Source organism: Canis lupus, chromosome 34 (genome assembly GCF_048164855.1).
Source record: "Canis lupus baileyi chromosome 34, mCanLup2.hap1, whole genome shotgun sequence".
NCBI lineage: Eukaryota > Metazoa > Chordata > Mammalia > Carnivora > Canidae > Canis > Canis lupus.
In genome coordinates, this window is record NC_132871.1 from 4395122 (window position 1) to 4415877 (window position 20756).

Sequence of the window (20756 nt, forward strand, 5' to 3'; positions counted from 1 at the left end):
GAATTTCCATACCGTATTCCAGAGTGGCCGCACCAGTTGGCATTCCCACAAACAGTGCAAGAAGGTTCCCCCTTCTCCACATCCTCTCCAACATCTGTTGTTTCCTGTGTTGTTTTCAGCCATTCTGACAGGTGTGAGGTGGGATCTCATCGTTGTTTCGATCTGTGTTTCCCCGATGGTGAGTGATGCGAAGCATGTTTTCAAGTGTCTGCTGGCCATGTGTAGGTCTTCTTTGGAGAAATGTCTATTCATGCCTCCTGCCCATTTCTTGGCTGGATTGGGTGTTGTTTAATAGGTTCTTTATAGATCTTGGAGACTAGCCCTTTATCTGATATGTCATCTGTAAATATCTTCTCCCATCTGTAGGTTGTCTTTTGGTTCTGTCGACTGTTTCCTTTGCTGAGCAGAAGCTTTTACCTTGATGAAGTTCCAAGAATTCATTTTTGCCTCTGTTTCCCTTGCCTTTGGAGCTGTGCCTAGCAAGAAGCTGTGGAGCTGAGGTCACAGAGGCTGCGGAGGCTGACAGATTCCTGCCTCACATTTAGATCTTTCATCCATTTTGTGTGTATCCCTGTGTGTGGTGTTAGAGAATGGTCCAGTTTCCTTCATCTGCATGCTGCTGTCCAGTTTTCCCAACACCATTTGTTGAAGAGACTGTCCTTCTTCCAGTGGATATTCTTTCTGGCTTTGTCGAGGATTAGTTGGGCACAGAGCTGAGGGTCCATTTCTGGGTTGTCTCTTCTGTTCCATTGATTTAGGTGTCTGTTTTTATTCTAGTAGCATACAGTCTTGATGACTACAGCTTTATAATACAGCTTGAAGTCCAAAATTATGATTCCATCAGCTTTGGTTTTCCTTTTCAATAACCTTTTAGCTATTCAGGGTCTTTTCTGGTTCCATAAAAATTTTAGGATTATTTGTTCCAGCTCTGTGAAAAATGTTGATGGCATTTTGATAGGGACTGCACTGAAGCATAGATTGCCCTGGGTACCATAAACATTTTAACAATATTTGTTCTTCCAACCCATGAGCTTGAAACATTTTTCCATTTCTTTGTGTCCTCCTCAATTTCTTTCATGTGTTTTCTATAGATTTCTGGGTACAGATCCTTTGCCTTCTTGATTAGGTTTATTCCGAGGTATCTTATGGGTTTGGGTACAATTGTAAATGGGATGGATTCCTTAATTTCTCTTTTTTCAGCCTTATCATTCGGTGTATAGAAATGCCACTGATTTCTGGGCTTTGATTTTATACTCTGCCATTTTGCTGAATTACTGTATGAGTTCTAGCAATTTTGGGGTGGAGTCTTTTTGGGTTTTCCACATAGAGCATCACATCATCTACAAGGAGTGAGAGTTTGACTTCAATGAAATATTGAAGAGTTTTAAAGAGAAGAGGGAAGAGATGTTGGCAAGACATCTTCCATGCAGTCTTGAATTCCTACATATGTCCTCAGGAATAAATAAATAAATCTACCTAATAGGACGCATAAAAATCAGAAGATGTTATTTGTCAGACTAACAAATTTGGCTACCCAAAATTTAAAAGAAAAATTTCTTGACAAATATGACTTTATTGATTTTACCAAAAAGTAAAGTCAGAAGACAATTGCTGAACATTGGTAAAAGCAAAATCAGATGACCTCGGCCAGAAGGGAAAACTATTTACAACCTATATGTCAAGTAAGGATTCATTTCCCTAAACTATAAACAATCTCTATAAATCAAAGAAAAAGACAAACTTACAAAAGGAAAATAGGCAAGCTGCATGAGCAGAAAATTAAAAAAAAAAAAAAGTCATACAGGGGTCCCTGGATGACTCAGTGGTTGAGCGTCTGCTTTCAGCTTAGGTCATGACTCCAGGGTCCTGGGATCTGGTCCCGTGTCAGACTCCCTGCATGGAGCCTGCTTCTCCTCTGCCTCTCTCTCTCTGTGTCTCTCGTGAATAAATAAATAAAATCTTAAAAAAAAGAAAAAAGAAAAATAATACAAATGATTCTCAAACACAAAATCTTACTTAATCTCACTAATTAAAGATAAAAGCAAATTAAAATTCATCAAGATAACAGTACTTTTTTGCCTTTTTGGCTGGCAAAGCTCAAAAAGTTTTAAAATACTCTGTGCTGGCAAAAGTATGCATTAAAAGGTACTCTGCTACATTGCTGGTGAAAGTGCAAATTGTTATAACCTCTATGAAAGGCAATTTAGCAAGAGTTATCAAATCAAACACATTTTGACTCGGCAATTTAGCTTCCGAGAATCTCTTCTATAGGTAACTCATGCCAAGGACCTATGTCTGTGGCTTTTCATTACAGCGTTGATTTTAATAACAGTAGGTTGGAAATACCTAAATATCCAACATTAGGGAACTGTTTTAAAACGTTAGTATCCATAGAGTTGGACGACTGTGCAGCCATAGGAGAGTGAGGAGCTTTTTTACTGACACAGAATGACTTACAAGACATACAATTCAGTATGTAACTACTTCAGTCAAGACTATAAGAGAAAAAAAAAAAAAACCTGAACTTTCCTAATTCTTTGAGGTTAGCTAAGAAAGGTAAGAAAGGACTGTTCCATAGTATTAAAATCTTGACAATAATAAAAAGAGTTCAAAGGATATATTAATGCCCACAGAATATGGATGGAAAGCACCTACTTCATTCATCTAAAATTGTACAGCTGCCTCTGGAACTGAGCATTGTTGATTATAAAACCATGACCTGTTTAAAAAAAAAAAAAGACCTGTTAATCGTACAGAAAAGTGGAGATTATATTGAATATTTTGTATTTTCTATCTGTTCTTTTTAACACAGTTCTGACACTGAGGCAATTGTCCACCTTCTGAATCCCACCTCTCCAAGGCTGAAGCTGGGAAAACTCTCTTCCCTGCGTGGTTTGTGCAGGCTCGTGACTTGGAACAGTGCAGCAGCCTGGGTATGCAGCTGGCCATGGGCATCCCGTGCATTGGTGAGTATGTAGAAGAGGCACCTGGGGCACAGCAGCGATTGGGAGGTGGAGCTGCCCACACAGAAAGCTCGAGGCCTGAGCAGGACACCAGCTGTAGCATCCAGCACCTGGAGGCAACAACGCCACTGGGCCATGCTCTCCTCACGCTGGTGGGCTGTATGGTTTGGAGTCTTTTTCTTAAAAACTTAGCATTGAGGTTTCGAGGTTATTCTCTAACTCCCCTAGTGACTATGAATCTCCCAATATCCTTTTTTAAAAACTATGCTGTTTGATCAGTCAGTGTTACTTCTTGTGCTTGTATCCAAGCACAAGGACGGGAAGCTTAGAGTTTACTAAAAACCAAAAAAATATGTGTGTCAGGTATTCCAATACACAAACTCCAGGGCAATTAACAAAACAAGATATTCCGGGATTAGTAAAGAGTTCTTAGGGAGGCTCTTTTCCCTAAGTTCTGTGAAAAAGGAAAGAAGAAACTTGCAAAATAAACCACAATGGGAAGCTGTTTTCCCAATCAAATAAATGTCATTATTGTAACTGTACCCCTGCACCAAACTGACGAAAGAAGTATAAAAATAATAGCAATAACAAAACACTATCTGCTTTACATATATTATCTCATTTAAGCCATACAACAGGGCACCTGGGTGGTTTAGTCAGTTAAGGATCTGCCTTCAGCTCAGTTCATGATCCTAGGGTCCTGGGATCGAGTCCAGCATCCAGCTCCCGCTCAGCGGGGAGTCTGCTCCACTTTCTCCCTCTGTCCCTCTCTGCTGCTCATGCTCTCTCTCATGCTCGCTCCCTCTCTCTCAAATAAATCAATAAAATCCTTTTTAAAAAATAAATAAACCATACAACATCCCATGGTAGGGGTTCATTTTATACATGAAACAAAAATTACATTGTTAATCAAATTGTTTAAGGTAATAATTAGCTTCAAATCCACATAATCCAGGCCTCTTAAACACTACATTTCATCAGCACTCCGAGTTAAAAAAAAAAAAATAGACCCTAAAATAGACTAAACTGTTTGAAGTTGTTTATGCATCTATTGGTGATAACGCTATTCACAAATAAAAATTATACTATTTCTGATGTAAAGAAAGGATCACCTAAGTAAGAATAATAATATTCACAGCTGCTACAAAGACTAAACAGATGCCTTGAAATCTTGAGTTTCTTAACACCATCATTGTGATCCTTACAACATACCCAAAAAGTTCCAGGAGGCAAAGTAATATTAACTCTACCGATGTGTATATAAAGTTATCTCCGTTGTGTCTAGACGTTTCTTTTTGTCCTTTATTATCATATTTTTAGGATACAGAAGCCTTCGAGATGGAGAGGGACTCAAGCTAAGGATGCATCCAGGACCAAAACGTTATAAAGAGGAAGGAAATTACCAGGAGTTTCCCAGCCACTCTCAAGTTTTTGCCAAGAGAGCACTATGTGTTCTTCAGCAGACATTCACTAGGTGTCTAGTAACAGGTGCTTTCCAAAGTGATATGAAAAACACACAAGATTAATTAAAGCATGGCCTATGTCTTCACCAAATTTACAGCTTAATAGAAAAGATAGAACACAATCAAAAATAACCATAATGCCAGTGGAAGATAAATGCCGGGAGAAAAACATAAATAGATTAGTTCTGACCGGGGGAAAAAATGTCTCAAAGTACAAATGAGACATGCAGCTGCACAGAAAGAATATTCCAGGTGGAAGGAACAAGACAAAAAAAAAAAAAAATTCAAAGGAATGAAAGCCTTGGTGCTGAAACACAGAAAAGCACGGTTTCACCCGAGGCCTTGTGAAGGGTAGAGCAGAGATGTGACTGGAAATAGATTTTGATTTCAATCCCCGGCTCGGAAGTCAGAATCAAATCCTAGAGGCCACGATCCTCTGGAGTAGATGTCATTACACTGACTTCTCGCTGTACTCTGGCCAGAGCAGGTGCTCAATCAGCCCTGCCAAATCAGCCCTGCCAAATTCATCATTATTTACTATGATAGATCTTTTATATTAGTAGAATTAGTGGTGGGGGCCAAGGAAATGGCCCATCAGTAAATGGAAACATTTAGATTTCAGTCCTTATGGCTTACATTTATTCTGCAGGGCATTTAGAGTTTTGAGAAATGTGTGACAGGCATAATGCCTCCCAAAATATTCACTTGATAGGTAAGAAAGTTAAATGAGTTCTTGTGCTCAAAATAAAGAACTGGATGTCCTAAATGCATACTTACGCAAACATAAATTTGTTTCTTTTTTTTTTTTTTTCATTTCTTTGCCCAGCATGAAGCTGTTAGAATAGTGTTGTTTTATACATCATTAAATAATAATATTTATCCTGCGGAGTTAAACCATATTAATTGCATTTCTCATTTTTTTTCTTTTGAAAGCAAAATGAAAAATGCAAAAAAAATATAATTTTAAAGCCGTTAAATGGTATGTCAAAAATTCAATTTTTCTTCTCAAGTCATATTAACCATCTATTTTCATGGCTTGAATGACAAAGTTTTAAGACCCGTGGAAGTTTAACTCAATTCCCTCATTCTTAGATTGCTTTGGGGGACCCAGAGTTCCCTACAATTTGGATGAAGGTGTTTTTAATTACCCTTTAAATTGTGCGGCAAAACACATTTTGAGGCTTCACTTTTCTTTTTTCTAATGTGCATCTCCTAGCTGATGCCTGTGCTTGAGAGAATCCTTTCTCTGGTGAGAAGGTGCACCCAGAAAAATGCTAATCATCTGTCATTTAGGAAAACAGGGAACATACATTATATGTGTTCTTGTAGATTAAAACTATTTGTCTTGGGTAAACAGCGAGCTTAACAGTTTGTCCCATGACACACTGTACACACCCACATACACACAGTAGTTTTTCCTAAAGAGGGAATGTAGTGCAGCAGCAGAATTGTAGAATTGTCTACAGAAGGAAAGAAGATTAAAAGCCCTTCTGGACCTCTTGCTCTGGATGAACTGGTTCTGCTCTGCAAGTTGGATTCTAGGTCAAGGTCCAACTCAACCATGGGAGACGATGACTGGGCCTTCGTAACTAGCAGGGCAGAGCTCTAGGGCTCATTATGACGTGGGGTTCTCCATCACCCTGGTCCAGCTGTTGATGCAACTGTGCTCAAAACAGCCCACGAATTATGAGCACAAAGGCTGAAAGTTGGACACAGTGTTTGTAGCAAAGGGTTAGCTGTGCTCCCTTGAACCCGGAGAGGAGTTGGCCTGGGAGTCAGCAGAATTAGGCTCCCCACAAGTATGTGAAACGTCTTCTCGTAGCAGGTCATCTGCAAAATGGGAGAGTCTAAAAGAAGACTACCACCTCCGTGATGCTCTAAAACCAGGAAAGAGCACTTATGTGGTCTAACTCCATGTGCACTGCCTAGAATGACACTCAGCAAGAACCTGTGGGAAGGTACGGAATAAATGTGAAAGGGAAGAGGCTCATAGCAAATGCAATCGCCTCAAAGGCAACTCCAAAGAAAGCTAATAAGATGTTGCAGAAGCAGCCTGTCAGGGCCTTACTAAAATTACCATGACCCGGCATCTGGCCCCCAGCTATTTTATAAGCTTCAAAACTCTCGTTTACTGGCATCAATTATCACTAACATCATTACTTTACAAATAAAAAAAAAAATCTTTGGCTGAAGAAGTTACAATGTAGTCCATGATCTAAATGGAAATGGGTGAAAAAAAAGAAAGAGCCTGCTATTGATAATAATGAGCAGAGCAATGCAAATTTGGCAGGACAAATCAAATTTGGTTGTAAAATGAAAACACTTTACAAGCCTGGGAAGAGGTTTCAGTTGTTTGTGGATGCAATGTCACTCTCATTAGTAAAGGTTATCGTGCAGCTCCAGTCTGTAGTTTCTTATTAACAAAATGGAAAGTGAATATACATACTAAATTAAACATTTCACCTCTTCGGGGCCATATCTGACAACCGTGTTTATCCATGCATTCACTCAATTCGACAGTCACTTATTAAGCCTTGCTATATATAAGGCAGCTTCATTTGGGGTAGCACAGAAAAAGTCAATACTATCAGAAACAGATTTATATTTTTTATTGACTCATAAAAATGTAGATTACAAAGAAGATATATAATAGCACTGATATCTTTGGCTGAGGCAAAATGTTCTCCATTCAAAATTGGAGAAACCTGTATTTTACATGCTAGATGTTGCGATTCTGCAGAGTGTGTACTGCAGAGGCCCTCCCCGGAGGTCTAAAGGAGCTATTTCTCTGTTCCAGAAAAAGAGGCCTTCGCCTGTTACCAAAACTTATATTTCCAGCTGCTGCTGGAAAAATTTTTGTTCTGAGTATTATTAATTCAGGTTCGGAATGAAAGGTTAAATAGTAAAACAGTCGACAGTAGCCAATCTCATAAAGTAACATATGGAATGAGTAATTTTATGCAGTTGATAAAAATTGCTAAATAGTTACATATTTCTCTTTAGTGCCACTTACTTGTCTTCTGTTAATTGTTCACAGCCCAACTTACATGTCACTTCTTCTGCAGAGACTTCCTGTTCCCTTCAGCTAAAATTAAGTTCATGTCTTTTTCAATATTCCTCACCCCAAGGAGGATCAGGTTAAAAGCGTTCTTTTTATAAAAGATAGAGTGGTAAGATACAGCTTCATTCCTAATGTTCTTAATTTACTCTTAAAGTTACAACAGAGTCTACACAACCTTCATAGTCCTCTCTGAAAGAAAGAAAAATAAGGTCCAAATATAATAGTAGAACTTATAAATCAAAAAAGAGGGGAAAATGTCAGAACACATGAACATTAAAAATGTGCAACAAAATTATAGCAATAAAGTTAAGTATATCTGTCAATAACAGCAATTGGAAATGACTTAGACTTCTCTGCATATTTAAAAAATTAGTTCTCTGAGTAGTTTACAGAAAGCAAATGCCAACCAGATAACTTATACAAACACACAGAGAAAACTAAGTAACACAGAAAGAGAATGGGAAGGAGGGGGTTAACGGCAGATATGTACTCAGTCCCTCCTTCCTCGGGGACACTGGTAGTTTGACCTCAACTGAACTCCTTATCATACTGACGGAATGTAATAGCCAGAAAAGAAATAAGACTTTTCCTGTGGCTTCTATGTATGTATTTTTTTAAGAGATTTTTTATTTATTTCACAAGGTGGAGGGGAAGGACTGGGGGAGAGGCAGAGACGTAGGAGCTCAAGCAGACTCCTTGCTGAGCGCAGAGCGTCCTGGGGCCAATCTCATAACCCTGAGATCATGATCTGAGCTGAAACCAAGACTCAGATCTCTAACTTACTGAGTCACCCAGCACCCCTCTATGCACTCATTCCTTGTGTAAAGAATCTTTCTGGGGCCCCGGGGTGGCTCAAGAGGTTAAGTGTCCACCTTCAGATGGGATACCCCACTACCCCTCACACCTCACTTGTGCAATCTGTCTCAGATAAATAAATAAAATCTTAAAAAAAATTAAAAAAACAAAATTTAAATTTTAAAAAAGGACTTTTCTGGCATAATATAACTGATCTGACTGGATGCTTTTAAATAAATAAGCCAAAATTTATTTATTTATTTATTTATTTATTTATTTATTTATTTATTTATTTAGGGAGAGAAGAAGAAAGCATGGGTAGGAGGAAGAGCAGAGGGAGAGGGTCCAAGCAAGCTTCCCACTGAGCAGGGAGCTCAATGCAGGGTTCAATCCCACAACCTGAGCTCAGGTAGATGCTTAGCCAACTGAGCCACCCAGGCACCCCGAGCCTGAATTTTGGATTGATAACCCCATGCTCTGCTGGAGAGTGGCTGTTAGTCACCTACTATTATTCCTAGGTACAAGGCTAACTAAGAAATGTTTAAACTAAGAAACTTTGCTGAGCTAGCTCATCGGGCTTAGAATTAGCCCTTGCACTTCAAGCTTAAAACAATCTCAGATCTTTGTAGCAAAGAGCGTCTGACAGCCTGAGGTGCTCCCTGAGAGCAGTTTAAGTGTGTGGTTTCTTTCTGAGATCCTCTGGCATGATCCTTAGTGCCACTTTGTTCTGGATTAGACTTTTGTTTGAGTCTGATGGACAATAACGGCTTTATGACAGTACAGAGGATGGTGTAAGGCATGACTATGATTTATTATAAGACCAATAAGGAAACACACAAATTACCACAGTGTGGCATTATTAATTTCTGAAAAAGTAGTCTTTGAAGCAAAGGACACTACATGGAGTCCCCCCTAAAAAGGAACAAAGGACGAAAACAACAAACCACTTTCCTTCGTATATTGGATGTAGCTTAAAAAAAAAAATCTTTAACCAAATATTAGTAAACTGACTCTCACAATATATAGAAAGGATTATATACCATAACCAAATGAGATTTATCCTAAGAATGCAAAATTGATTTCACATCTAAAATTCAACTAATGTAATAGGCCATTTCAATAGAATAAAGGACAAAAATCACAACATATGGCAAAAAAGAGAGATTGCTCAACAAACTAGGATTAGAATGGAACTTCTTAAACCTCGTAAAAACATCTACAAACAACTTACAGCTAGCATATACTTAATGGTGAAAGACTAAAGGTTTTCTTTACTAAAATCAGGGCCAAGACAAGAATATCAATTTTAACTATTTCTTTTCCAGGAACATACTGGAGGTTCTAGCCAGTGCAATAAAGAAAGAAAAAATAAATAAAAATAAAAGACACCAGATTGCAAAGGGAGAAGTAAAACTGGGCTTATTCACAAATGACCTGATTGTCCACGTAAGTCACATAGTATTAGGATGCGGTCATACAACGTAATCAAAAGGATTAAAGTACATCGGTACACATTTAACAAAACAAGTAAAAGACTCCCACACAGATAACTAGAAATCATTGCCAAGAAACTAAAGATCTAGAAATATATCATGTTTGCAGATTGTTAACAAAGTTATTTACTTCAAACTAATCTACCACTTCAAAACAAAAATCACAATCCCTGGAGACATTTTTGTAGACTCTAACAATTGAAACCAAAACTTACATGGAATTATAGAGGGCATGGAATAACCAAAACAATTTTGAAAAAGAAGACATGAATGAGGCTCACGTTAGAGAAATGCAAATTAAAACCTTAATAAGATACCACAATACTCTCATTAAAATGGCTGTGATTCAAAAGACAGATGACGCTAAGTGTGGGGGAGGGTAAGCAAACACTGATCATTCATAAGTTTCTGTTGAGAACTTAAGATGACACAGTAACTGTGAAAAACAGCTGGACAATTTTTTATGAAGTTAAACAGATACTTACTATGCAGCCCAGTAATTCCACTCCTAGGCATCTACTCAAGAGAATTAAAAACTTAGGGAAAAGGAAAGAGAAGGAGAAAGAGAAAGAGAGAAAGAGAAAGAGAGAGAGAAAGAGAAAGAGAGAGAAAGAGAGAGAAAGAGAAAGAGAAAAAGAAAGAAAGAAAGAAAGAAAGAAAGAAAGAAAGAAAGAAGAGGAAAGAAAAAAGAAAAGAAAGAAAAGAGAAAAGAAAAGAAAAGAAAGAAAAGAAAAGAAAAGAAAAGAAAAAAGAAAAGAAAAGAAAGAAAAGAAAAAAGAAAAGAAAAGAAAAAAGAAAAGAAAAGAAAAGAAAAGAAAAGAAAAGAAATTGTACACAAATATTCACAGCACATCCTTCATAGGGCCTCAACCTGGAAACAATGCAAATGTAGGTTAACTAGTGAGTTGGCATTGTCCATACAAGGAACTATTAGCAGTGGAAGGGAAGGCTTCATAAAGGCTATGGCGTGGACGGATTCAGAAACACTATACCAAGTGGGAGAGGCCAGACACAAAGACTACACGGCATATGATTCCATTTATAGGGAATTTCTATACAAGACAATGCAAACGAGTGGTGATGGAGGGCGGAGGAGAGAACAGGAACTGACTACAGACTAGAAGGGAGCTTTCTAAGCTGATGGAAATGCTCAACTGTTCTTAATTTTCCGATTGAGTAATACAGCCTCCTGTTTAATGAGATAATTCGGCCTTCCCTTTAATAAGACACTACACACACGCCCATCTCATGCTATGGTTCTTCCTGTTGTTGTTCTTAAGCAAGAGGAGGGTTATGGTGATTGAGAGTAGATTATCACAGAACGTACTTTATCTTTCCATCTCAAGTTATCTTGAACCCAGGGAAGTTCACAAAAGACTGGTCTGTTTCTTAAGTCCTATTGCATGCAGAATATTTGGCCCTAAAATTACTGTTTCTAAGAATGATTTTACTTGAGTTACGGTACTGCTTGACATTTGATACTCTCTAGCTTTGATGCATTTTCATATATGATCTTCGTCAATGAAGAAGAAATAGAAGGCATTTTATCTCCAATTTACATAATGGAAATGAAGCTTGGAGATTTTTCTTTCTTAAAGATTTTATTTATTATTTATTTATTTATTTATTTATTTATTTATTTACTTATTTATTTATCAGAGACACAGAGAGAGAGGCAGAGACACAGGTAGAGGGAGAAGCAGGCTCCCTGCGGGGATCCAGACGTGGGACTCAATCCCAAAACCCCGGGATCACACCCTGAGCCGAAGGCAGATGCTCAACCACTGAGCCACCCCGGGCGTCCCTGAAGCTTGGAGATTTATAAGTGTCGCCTAAGCTCACAGAATTTATGAGCTTCCACAGGAAGAGGAGCCAGGACACGAACCTGAGACTTTCTATTTTCAGATGTCTGCTTCCCTCACTGTAGTCTCATTTAGCCTAAAAGAGTTCTTTTTTCCCCCAACGGCACAAAATAATGTGTGGGGTTTTTTGGTTTGGGTTTTGGTTTTAAAGATCTTATTTAGGGATGCCTGGGTGGCTCCTAAAAAAAAAAATAATAAAGATTTTATTTATCTATTTGAGAGAGAAAAAGAGAACATGAGTCAGGGGAGGGCAGAGGGAGGAACAGACTTCCTGCCTAGCCTGGAGCCCATGGCGAGTTGGACCCTGGGATCATGACCTTGAGCTAAAGGCAACACTTCACTGACTGAGCCACTCAGGAGCCCCCAAAATAATATTTTTAGTAAACAATGTACTTCAAATACATTCAAACCTATCAGTTGACACTAATTAAAAATCCCATCTTACATTGGAACATCTACTTTAGCTTTTTCAGTTTTATTGAGGTATAACTGACAAAACTAAGATTTTGAAGTGTACAATGTGATGATTTATGTCTAAATGAATTCTTGTAACTTTTTATACTTAGTGCAAGGATTGGTTTTGCCAGGAGTTTAAAATAAGTGCATAAAATGCTTGCTTAAAAAAAAAACAAATTTCTAAATACAGAAAATAAGAATGAATATAGTAACCCAATAATTTTTTTGCTATTATATATTCATAAATCAAATAAGCGCAATGTGATTTAGGATAAATAAAACTATGTAAACAAGAAAATATTAAAATAGTACCTCAGAATTCCACTAGGTAGTAAATCAGTGGACTTGGAGAAGTTAATATTTTTTTTTTCTTCTAAGTACCTAATTCTTCAAAGGGAGTTTATATTCTGGGAGAATCTAGCAAGTTGCTTTTAATCTCAACGAAGTCTCATTAAGGAATATATGTATAAATATTATACATTAAAGTACATCCTATTGGGTTGATATATCTATATGTAATACATTTGCATACTTATATGTGTGCCTATACGTACTGAGGAAAAGTATCTTAATTTTTTAGGTTGTATCATAACTTTTATGTATATGATAGACTTAGGAAATATGAAAAATCTTGTGGAGTCAAAAAAATTCCAGTTAAGTTGTAAATATTAAATCATTCAAGTAATGAATTCTGGGGGAAAATAATATTGAGGTGACTTGACAGTCTCTTATTCATATCATATTCTGTTTCATCATCAAGTCTAGGCAGGCAAAATGTAAACGAAGAGAAGATTGTTTCTGATTCCTTCCACTCTCTTTCAGTGCTTTTCTTTCTCATTTCATTTGTCCTTACAATGTCCAACCTTTCCTGTTCCAAAAGTGTGCTACTCGCCTAACACATTCAGAGAGGGATCCGATACGTAATCCAACCGAGGTGTTAATGTCCTGATGAAGATCAGAAGTCTAGCTCTCTCCCAATGGCCCACAGGCATCGAGCAAAGGCAGTGGAAAAGGTTTTAGAATAGAGATAACCAACAGACACGTATGATATTCTCTGTCTTCTCTGATGATCAATCCTTATTCTTATCATTTTAATTAATTCTTATCATTTTAATTAATAAATGCTTATGGACTATAATTAGGATCAATGTTATGGGCTAAAGGCAACTACGTTGAAAGACCTGAAATACATCTCTATTCTTTGAGATTTGGAAACAATGGAGCAAGAGTCTGGTAGGACCGTATTTCATTTGAGAAAAATCAAGCAAAGAGAAATTCTATGTCCTCTCTTTTTTTTTTTTTTCCTATGTCCTCTCTTTTATGCTAGCCCATTGCATAAGAATTCTAAGAAGAAAGAAAAGAGCTGGGTCTTCAAATATTAATATTTGTAAGGTAAAATGGTTAATCCTTCTAATAACTTAAACCTATGGTAAACTTCTGAGATTTTTATGTATTGAATGAACATATGCATAATTGATTAGATACAATCAGAGATGGAGAGCCTCACTTAAGCACACCATTAGCATCATTATCAGAACAGAGAGAAGATAGAATAACTTAAACAGTGACATTATTTTCAAATTATTTAAGCCAAATAAGTCTAAATCCAAAAGCTTTGATCATGTATAATCCTGCTGAAAGACTGAATTGTAATCAGCCTATGATACATTATGTGGCAAAGCTGCAGCACCCGTGCATAACAGAATCTTATTTTCCATTAATCCATTCTTTTCTGAAAATGCAAATACTCCATATGCTTAATAGCCCAAAAAAAGAATGTTCTCGCATTTTAAGATTGCCCATTAGTGAGCATTTTATTTTTAAAAAGCACATACACAAAGAAAACACTGACTCTCAAAGCCATTTTTGAAAACTGACTTAACCTATGTGCTAAATCAAGAACAGTAACCTCGAAAAATATCAGCTCAATTGTGTACTTTAGCAAAATATCAACAACATATGCTGTGTTTATAGTGACTTTTGAATTCATTTAATGTTCACGAGACTGGATTCAGAGGTAGGATGTGAAAGAAATCTCCAATAGAAGCAAAATTAGAATACATGGGAAAATCTCTCTATCTACCTACACTGTGTATCTACTGAACACAGAAAGTTCTGCTGGTAATGGACCCCTTTCTATAAAAATTAATCTGAGAATAGGAACAAACAATATACGTAAGACCATAAAACCGGCTCACATTCTAGACACTGTCCAAAAAGGAAGCCACTAGCCACAGGTGACTTTTTTAATTTAAGCTTTTTAATTAACTAAAATTTAATCACGAGTCATGATCCAAGTGCTCAAAAGCCACATGTGGTTGGTTAGTGGCGATCGTGCTGAACAGCACAGAAGAACTTTCCCATCATCGCAAAAGCTCTATCTTCTAGAACAACATGGTCAGGGACCACGTGTGTTTGAGTCATTAATGTAAGTGCCTAGCATGGTACCCAACACATAGGAGATAGTCAATAATCATTGGACTAGTTATTTGCCAACAAAATGGTCATCACTTTTATTCTTCTGTAGCCCCACAACTCTACCTAAGACTAAATTAAAATCCCCACTCATTAGATGATTCAAAGCCTGGAAGACTCGCTCCTCCATGTAAATTCCCACTTCCTACCGAAACAGCTGATTCTGGAAGGTGAATCGTGAAAGGCTTAGGCAAGTGCATCCACGCCATCTTAGTAAGTGGTTTTGCCCACCGATTGTGTTTATTCTGTACATCAGAATCTTTACTGCAAAAGTCAGATGGGATACCCATCAGCCCAAATATTAAGAATTAAAATACCCAAAGGGATCCTTCAACTCTGATCTTTACACACACACAGAGTTGGAAATGACTGAACTCACGTGATGGCTTGAAAAAAATAAGCAGCTTTCTAAAACACCCATTAACTCAAGAATGTAGAATATATTACACCTTAATATGCAGTGTGAAACTGTAATACCAGTTTCTAATTCTCCCTCCGAGGAAATTCCAAAACTCTTAAACGAGTGTGGTTAAGAGGACTGGTCCAGTTTTGGTTTGCTCTACCTTTCTCCTGGAGAGTTCCAGATTCTTCTGTTCTTCTATATGATTCCATGGGGATGCAGATGGGCACGCACTTGAAACAAAACTGCTACTATGGTTTGCAGACTTGCTCAGAGGTTGCCACATGCTCCAAGTTGACTTTTAAATACCTACATTTTTCAACAGACTCTCACGGAAGCCTTTTTCCTCCGTTACTCTACACAGTGTGCCATCGATTGCATTTTGACTGAACCTCTGTCTTTTGGACTGAACGCGCTATGCAACTAAGACATGGGTCCGTGCCATTGCAGACTGATGTCCCTTCCGCAGAAACATGGCAGATGGCATGGGGTTTCCTCAACAGCACTGTTTCCACAGCTTGTAACCCACCAACACCACGCAAGGAGCATACCAGAAGCAAGTAGCATCTCGGAGGGCGAGGAAGATCCTGGGCAGTGGGCAGGGCAGTAGGGGAGACCGGGGATTGACCCCCCCCTCAAAAGAAAACCAATCAGCAACTAGCTGTCATAGGAAGGGATCTGTATGCCAAAGTCTTTGCTTCACTCCTATGTTCACTGCAGCATTACTGACTGTATCCAGGAGAAGGAAGCAGCCTAAATGTCCCTTAAAAATGAATGGACGAAGAGGACGTGGTGTACATATAGCATGGAATGTCATCAGCTGTGAGAAAAAAAAAAAAAAGCAAATCCTGCCATTTGCAACCACACGGATGGCACTTGCGGGCACTGTGCTTGTGAGATGTCAGACACAGGAAGACAAGTACTGCATGGCCTCCCTTACATGTGGATTCTAAAAACAGAAGTCGAACTCATAGAAACAGAGGGTAGAAAAGTGCTTGCCAGGGGCTAGAGGGTAGGGGAAATAGAGAGAGGTTGTTAAAAAGGGTTTAAGCTTTCAGCTAGAAGATGAATGAAGACCCAGGAGCTAACATAAAACATGGTGGCTGTAGTCGTAACACTGTGTTACGTAGATTGATCTGCTGAGAGTAGACCTTAAACATTCTCTCCAAAAAAAGTGAGATCATGAATGTGCTAATTAGTTATAGGGATCTTTCCACAATGTATACATGTATTAAATCACCACAATGCACGCTTTAAATACCTTTGAATTTTGTTATGTCAATTATACCTCAATAAACTGAAATTTGTTTTGTATATTTTTATTGGAGTTCAATTTGCCAACATATAGCATAACACCCAGTGTTCATCCCATCAAGTGCCCCCCTCAGTGCCCGTGACCCAGTCACCCCAACCCCCACCCACCTCCCCTTCCACTACCCCTTGTTCATTTCCCAGAGTTAGGAGTCTCTCATGTTCTGTCTCCCTCCCTGATATTTCCCACTCATTTTCTCTCCTTTCCCCTTTATTCCCTTTCACTATTTTTTATATTCTCTGAATGAATGAGGCCAAATAATGCTTGTCCTTCTCCAACTGACTCACTTCACTCAGCATAATACCCTCCGGTTCCATCCATGTTGAAGCACATGGTGGGTATTTGTCATTTCTAATGGCTGAGGAATATTCCGTTGTATACATAGACCACAGCTTCCTTATCCATCATCTGTCGATGGACACCGAGGCTCCTTCCACAGTTTGGCTATTGTGGACATTGCTACTAGAAACATTGGGGTGCAGGTGTCCCAGTTTTTCACTGCATCTGTATCTTTGGAGTAAATCCCCACAGTGCAATTGCTGGGTCCTAGGGCAGGTCTATTTTTAACTCTTTGAGGAACCTCCACCCAGTTTTGCAGAGTGGCTGCACCAGTTCACATTCCCACCAACAGTGCAGGAGGGTTCCCTTTTCTCCGCATCCTCTCCAACATTTGTTGTTTTCCATCTTGTTAATTTTCCCCATTCTCACTGGTGTGAGGTGGGATCTCATGGTGGTTTTGATTTGTATTTCCCTGATGGCCAGTGATGCGGAGCATTTTCTCATGTGCTTGTTGTATCATTCTCAATGTGGAAAAACTGAGAGCCTTTCCCCTAAGATCAGGAACAAGGCAGGGATGTCTACTCTCACCACTGCTATTCAATATAATACTAGAAGTCCTAGCCTCAGCAGTCAGGCAACAAAAAGAAATAAAAGGCATTCAAATTGACAAAGAAGGAGTCAAACTCTCCCTCTTCACAGATGACATGATACCATACATAGAAAATCCAAAAGACTCCACTCTACGATTGCTAGAACTCATACAGCAGCTCGGCAGTGTGGCAGGATACAAAATCAATGCCTAGAAATCAGTGGTATTTCTATACACTAACAATGAGACTGAAGAAAGAGAAATTAAGGAGTCAATCCCATTTACAAGTGCACCCAAAAGCATAAGAAACCAGAATAGACCTAACCAAAGAGGTAAAGGATCTATACCCTAAAACTACAGAACACTTCTGAAAGAAATTGAGGAAGATGTAAAGAGATGAAAAAATATCCATGCTCATGGATTGGAAGATTAATATTGTGAAAATGTCAATGTTACCCAGGGCAATTTACACGTTCAATGCAATCCCTATCAAAATACCATGGACTTTCTTCAGAGAGTTGGAACAAATCATCTTAATATTTGTGTGGAATCAGAAAAGACCCCAAATTTCAGTATTCAGGAGAATACTGAAAAAGAAAACCAGAACCAGGGGCATCGCGATGAGGGATTTCAGGTTGTACTACAAAGCTGTGCTCATCAAGACAGTGTGGTCCTGGCACAAAAACAGACACATAGATCAATGGAACAGGACAGACAACCCAGAAATGGCCCCTCAACTCTATGGTCAACTAATATTCGACAAAGCAGGAAAGACTATCCACTGGAGAAAGGACAGTCTCTTCACTAAATGGTGCTGGGAAAATTGGACAGCCACATGCAGAAGAATGAAACTGGACCATTCTCTTACACCAGACACAAAGACAAACTCAAAATGGATGAAAGATCTAAATGTGAGAAAAGATTCCATCAAAATCCTAGAGAAGAATACAGGCAACACCCTTTTTGAACTTGGTCACAGCAACTTCTTGCAAGATACATCCATGAAGGCAAGGAAAACAAAAGCAAAAATGAATTATTGGGACTTCATCAAGATAAAAAGCTTCTGCACAGAAAAGAAACAGTCAACAAAACTCAAAGACAACCTACAGAATGGGAGAAGATATTTGCAAATGACACATCAGATAAAGGGTTAGTATCCACGATCTATAAAGAACTTATCAAACTCAACAGCAAAGAAACAAACAATCCAATCATGAAATGGGCAAAAGACATGAAAAGAAATTTCACTAAACTGAAATTTTTAAAAAGCCTCTGAATCAAATGATTCAACGTAATTTCCCACACACGCACAGACACCCAAAATGATAATGGGTTTGGGAAATGTAAAAATGATCCCAGCCTTCTCATCCCATTCTTTATTTAAATATTTAGTGCCTGAGTGGCTCAGTTGGTTAAGTGTTGGGACACCTGATTTCATGATTTCAAGGGTCGTGAGATAGGGCCCTACATTGGGCTTCACACTCAGCAGAGTCCAATTGAGATTCTCTGCCTCTTCCCCTCTGCTCCTACCCCTTGTCCATGTATGTGCTCAATCTCTGTCTCTCCCTCTCTCTTTCTAAAATAAATAAATAAATATTTTAAAAATATAATAAAATAAATATAGGAAGGACTAAGTATCTCCTCAAAGATGATAAAGTAATGTTCATATCTGATTCCATTGTCTGTTGTGATTCTGACTCCTCAAACACTATGTCTGATTTGGTTAAGGAGTCATCTTCAATATTGGCAGATGTCAGCGTATGCATGTGTACAAACACACACACACATACACACACCACTCAATTACCAGAAACTTTGGAAATGGTTTCAGGCCAAAGTTTCCTATAACTGAGCTCTCTAACACGGGCATATGAACAAAAGAAAAAGAAAGAGATTGCAATCAAGGTCTAGGGATCAAAAGGATGGAAGAGCATCAACAAATGGCAGCCAAACTCTTACTGTTATGGCCAGCAAGTACTCAAGCTCAGTCGGAGTACTCCAACGTCAGCATTTGCTGAATTGCTTGCCTTTCTTTCAGTCAGGAATCAGCAGCTAGTATTGACTAGAATATTCGCTACATGTGGTGACAAGAATAGGTTGATAGTTAGATTCTCCAGTGGTGGGAATTTCCAGCTTATCCTCATAATTAGCTCCAAGTAGAAATCATTAAAACAATCTTCCCTCCCTCGGGGATGCTCACCTTCTGCGTCAGTCAATGCACTTCAATTTTTAGAGCATCATTTGTTTCTCCAGCATCTCAATTTTCCTCTCCATAGACCCATGAGATTTAATCACACATGTAACAAAAACCTTATGTTCTATTTCCTCTTTTTCAAGGGCTACAATTTCACATCTGCGCTGCCTGCCCACACCACCACCGATTTCATTTCCTTGTTCAAAATTTCAGGTATATCTCATGCTATTTTTTCCTCTATGATCTTCTCACTTCCTTTTCTCTTCCAGACAACCAAAGTTCACCATGGGCCTGGGCCTCCAGCCACACAACAGTCACTGTCCATTTCATCCCGGGACATTCCTCTTCATTTCTGCTGGTTTGGTGAATGTTGCTTCTCTGCATATTTCCGATTGTTCTACTCTGATGCACTTTTGACTTGAGTTATTAATGGGGATTACTTAAAAAAAAAAGTCCTGCAGTCAACAATTCACATTAATAAAAATCCCAGTACAGTAGTAGTCTGTCCCAGACCTAACTTCACACCAGACTTCAAATGAATCTCTTCTACCTATAAGAAAAAGTGTCGTGTTTCAGCTGGGTCCAAGTGGAGAAGCACTCAGTTAGGGTTCATTCTAAAGGGGTCAAGAGGCACATCTTGGTTTTGGTTTTGGTTTTTAGAGAAAGAAAGAACATAAGCAGGGAAGGGGAGGGGAGGGGGGGAGAGAGAATCTCCAGCAGACTCCATGCCCAGTGCAGAGCCCCATGGTGGGGCTTGATCTCACAACTCTGAGATCATGACCTCAGCCAAAATCAAGAGTCAGATGCTTAACTGACTGAGCCGCCAAGGTGTCCCTGAGGCACACTTTTTTGATCATATTCTCTCTAGGAAAACTCCATTAAAGAAATTTTGTATCTAACCAAAAGAACAACAGGTGAGTGAGGCAAAATTTCCAATTTGCCAGAACAAAAACAAGCAAGTTATTTTATCCAATGATGCATACTCACAATTCATTATACCCTGGAAGGCCCTTTTTTTTTATAGCCAGAACTTAAATTAACTAAGCCTAAGATCACCTCTACCTTACTTATCCCTTAGACATTTGAGGAATCTAGGATTACTATTTTAAGTCATTACTATGCTCAAGCCCTCATGATTAAGAGACAGATGAGCCATGAAAAATGGGACCTTTACCAAACAGTGCCAGGGACACCATGACTTCTTTTCCTTAGAGGGATCACTTTATTACTCAAAAAATATATAGCTAAAAATACATGAATGTGTGCATCCATTCTCTCGTGGTTGGCCGAGACCTTGAATAAATTAGATTGATAGGAATTTAAACTTTAAGATAGTTGTGATAGATGTCCCCATATGCACTGAGAGGGTGATAATGACTGAATAATCCAAGGGTAAAATGAAAGAAAATTATTT

General features: G+C 38.5%; 1 protein-coding gene across 3 annotated transcripts in view; it reads left to right on the plus strand.

Annotated features, from left to right (window-relative positions):
- Nucleotides 1–19826, plus strand: part of LOC140624087 (uncharacterized) — a 43842-nt gene extending 24016 nt beyond the window's left edge. For 2 of the 3 annotated variants that reach the window (XM_072810843.1, XM_072810842.1), the window contains 2 exons: nt 2813–2966; nt 19612–19826. In XM_072810843.1, coding sequence (XP_072666944.1) covers nt 2813–2966; nt 19612–19764 — 307 coding nt within the window. In that variant the 3' untranslated portion in view covers nt 19765–19826. Of the gene's footprint in view, nt 1–2812; nt 2967–4283; nt 5213–19611 lie in introns of those variants that run through there. The other variant, XM_072810844.1, reaches the window with a different exon arrangement.
- Nucleotides 19827–20756: the final 930 nt, after the last annotated feature.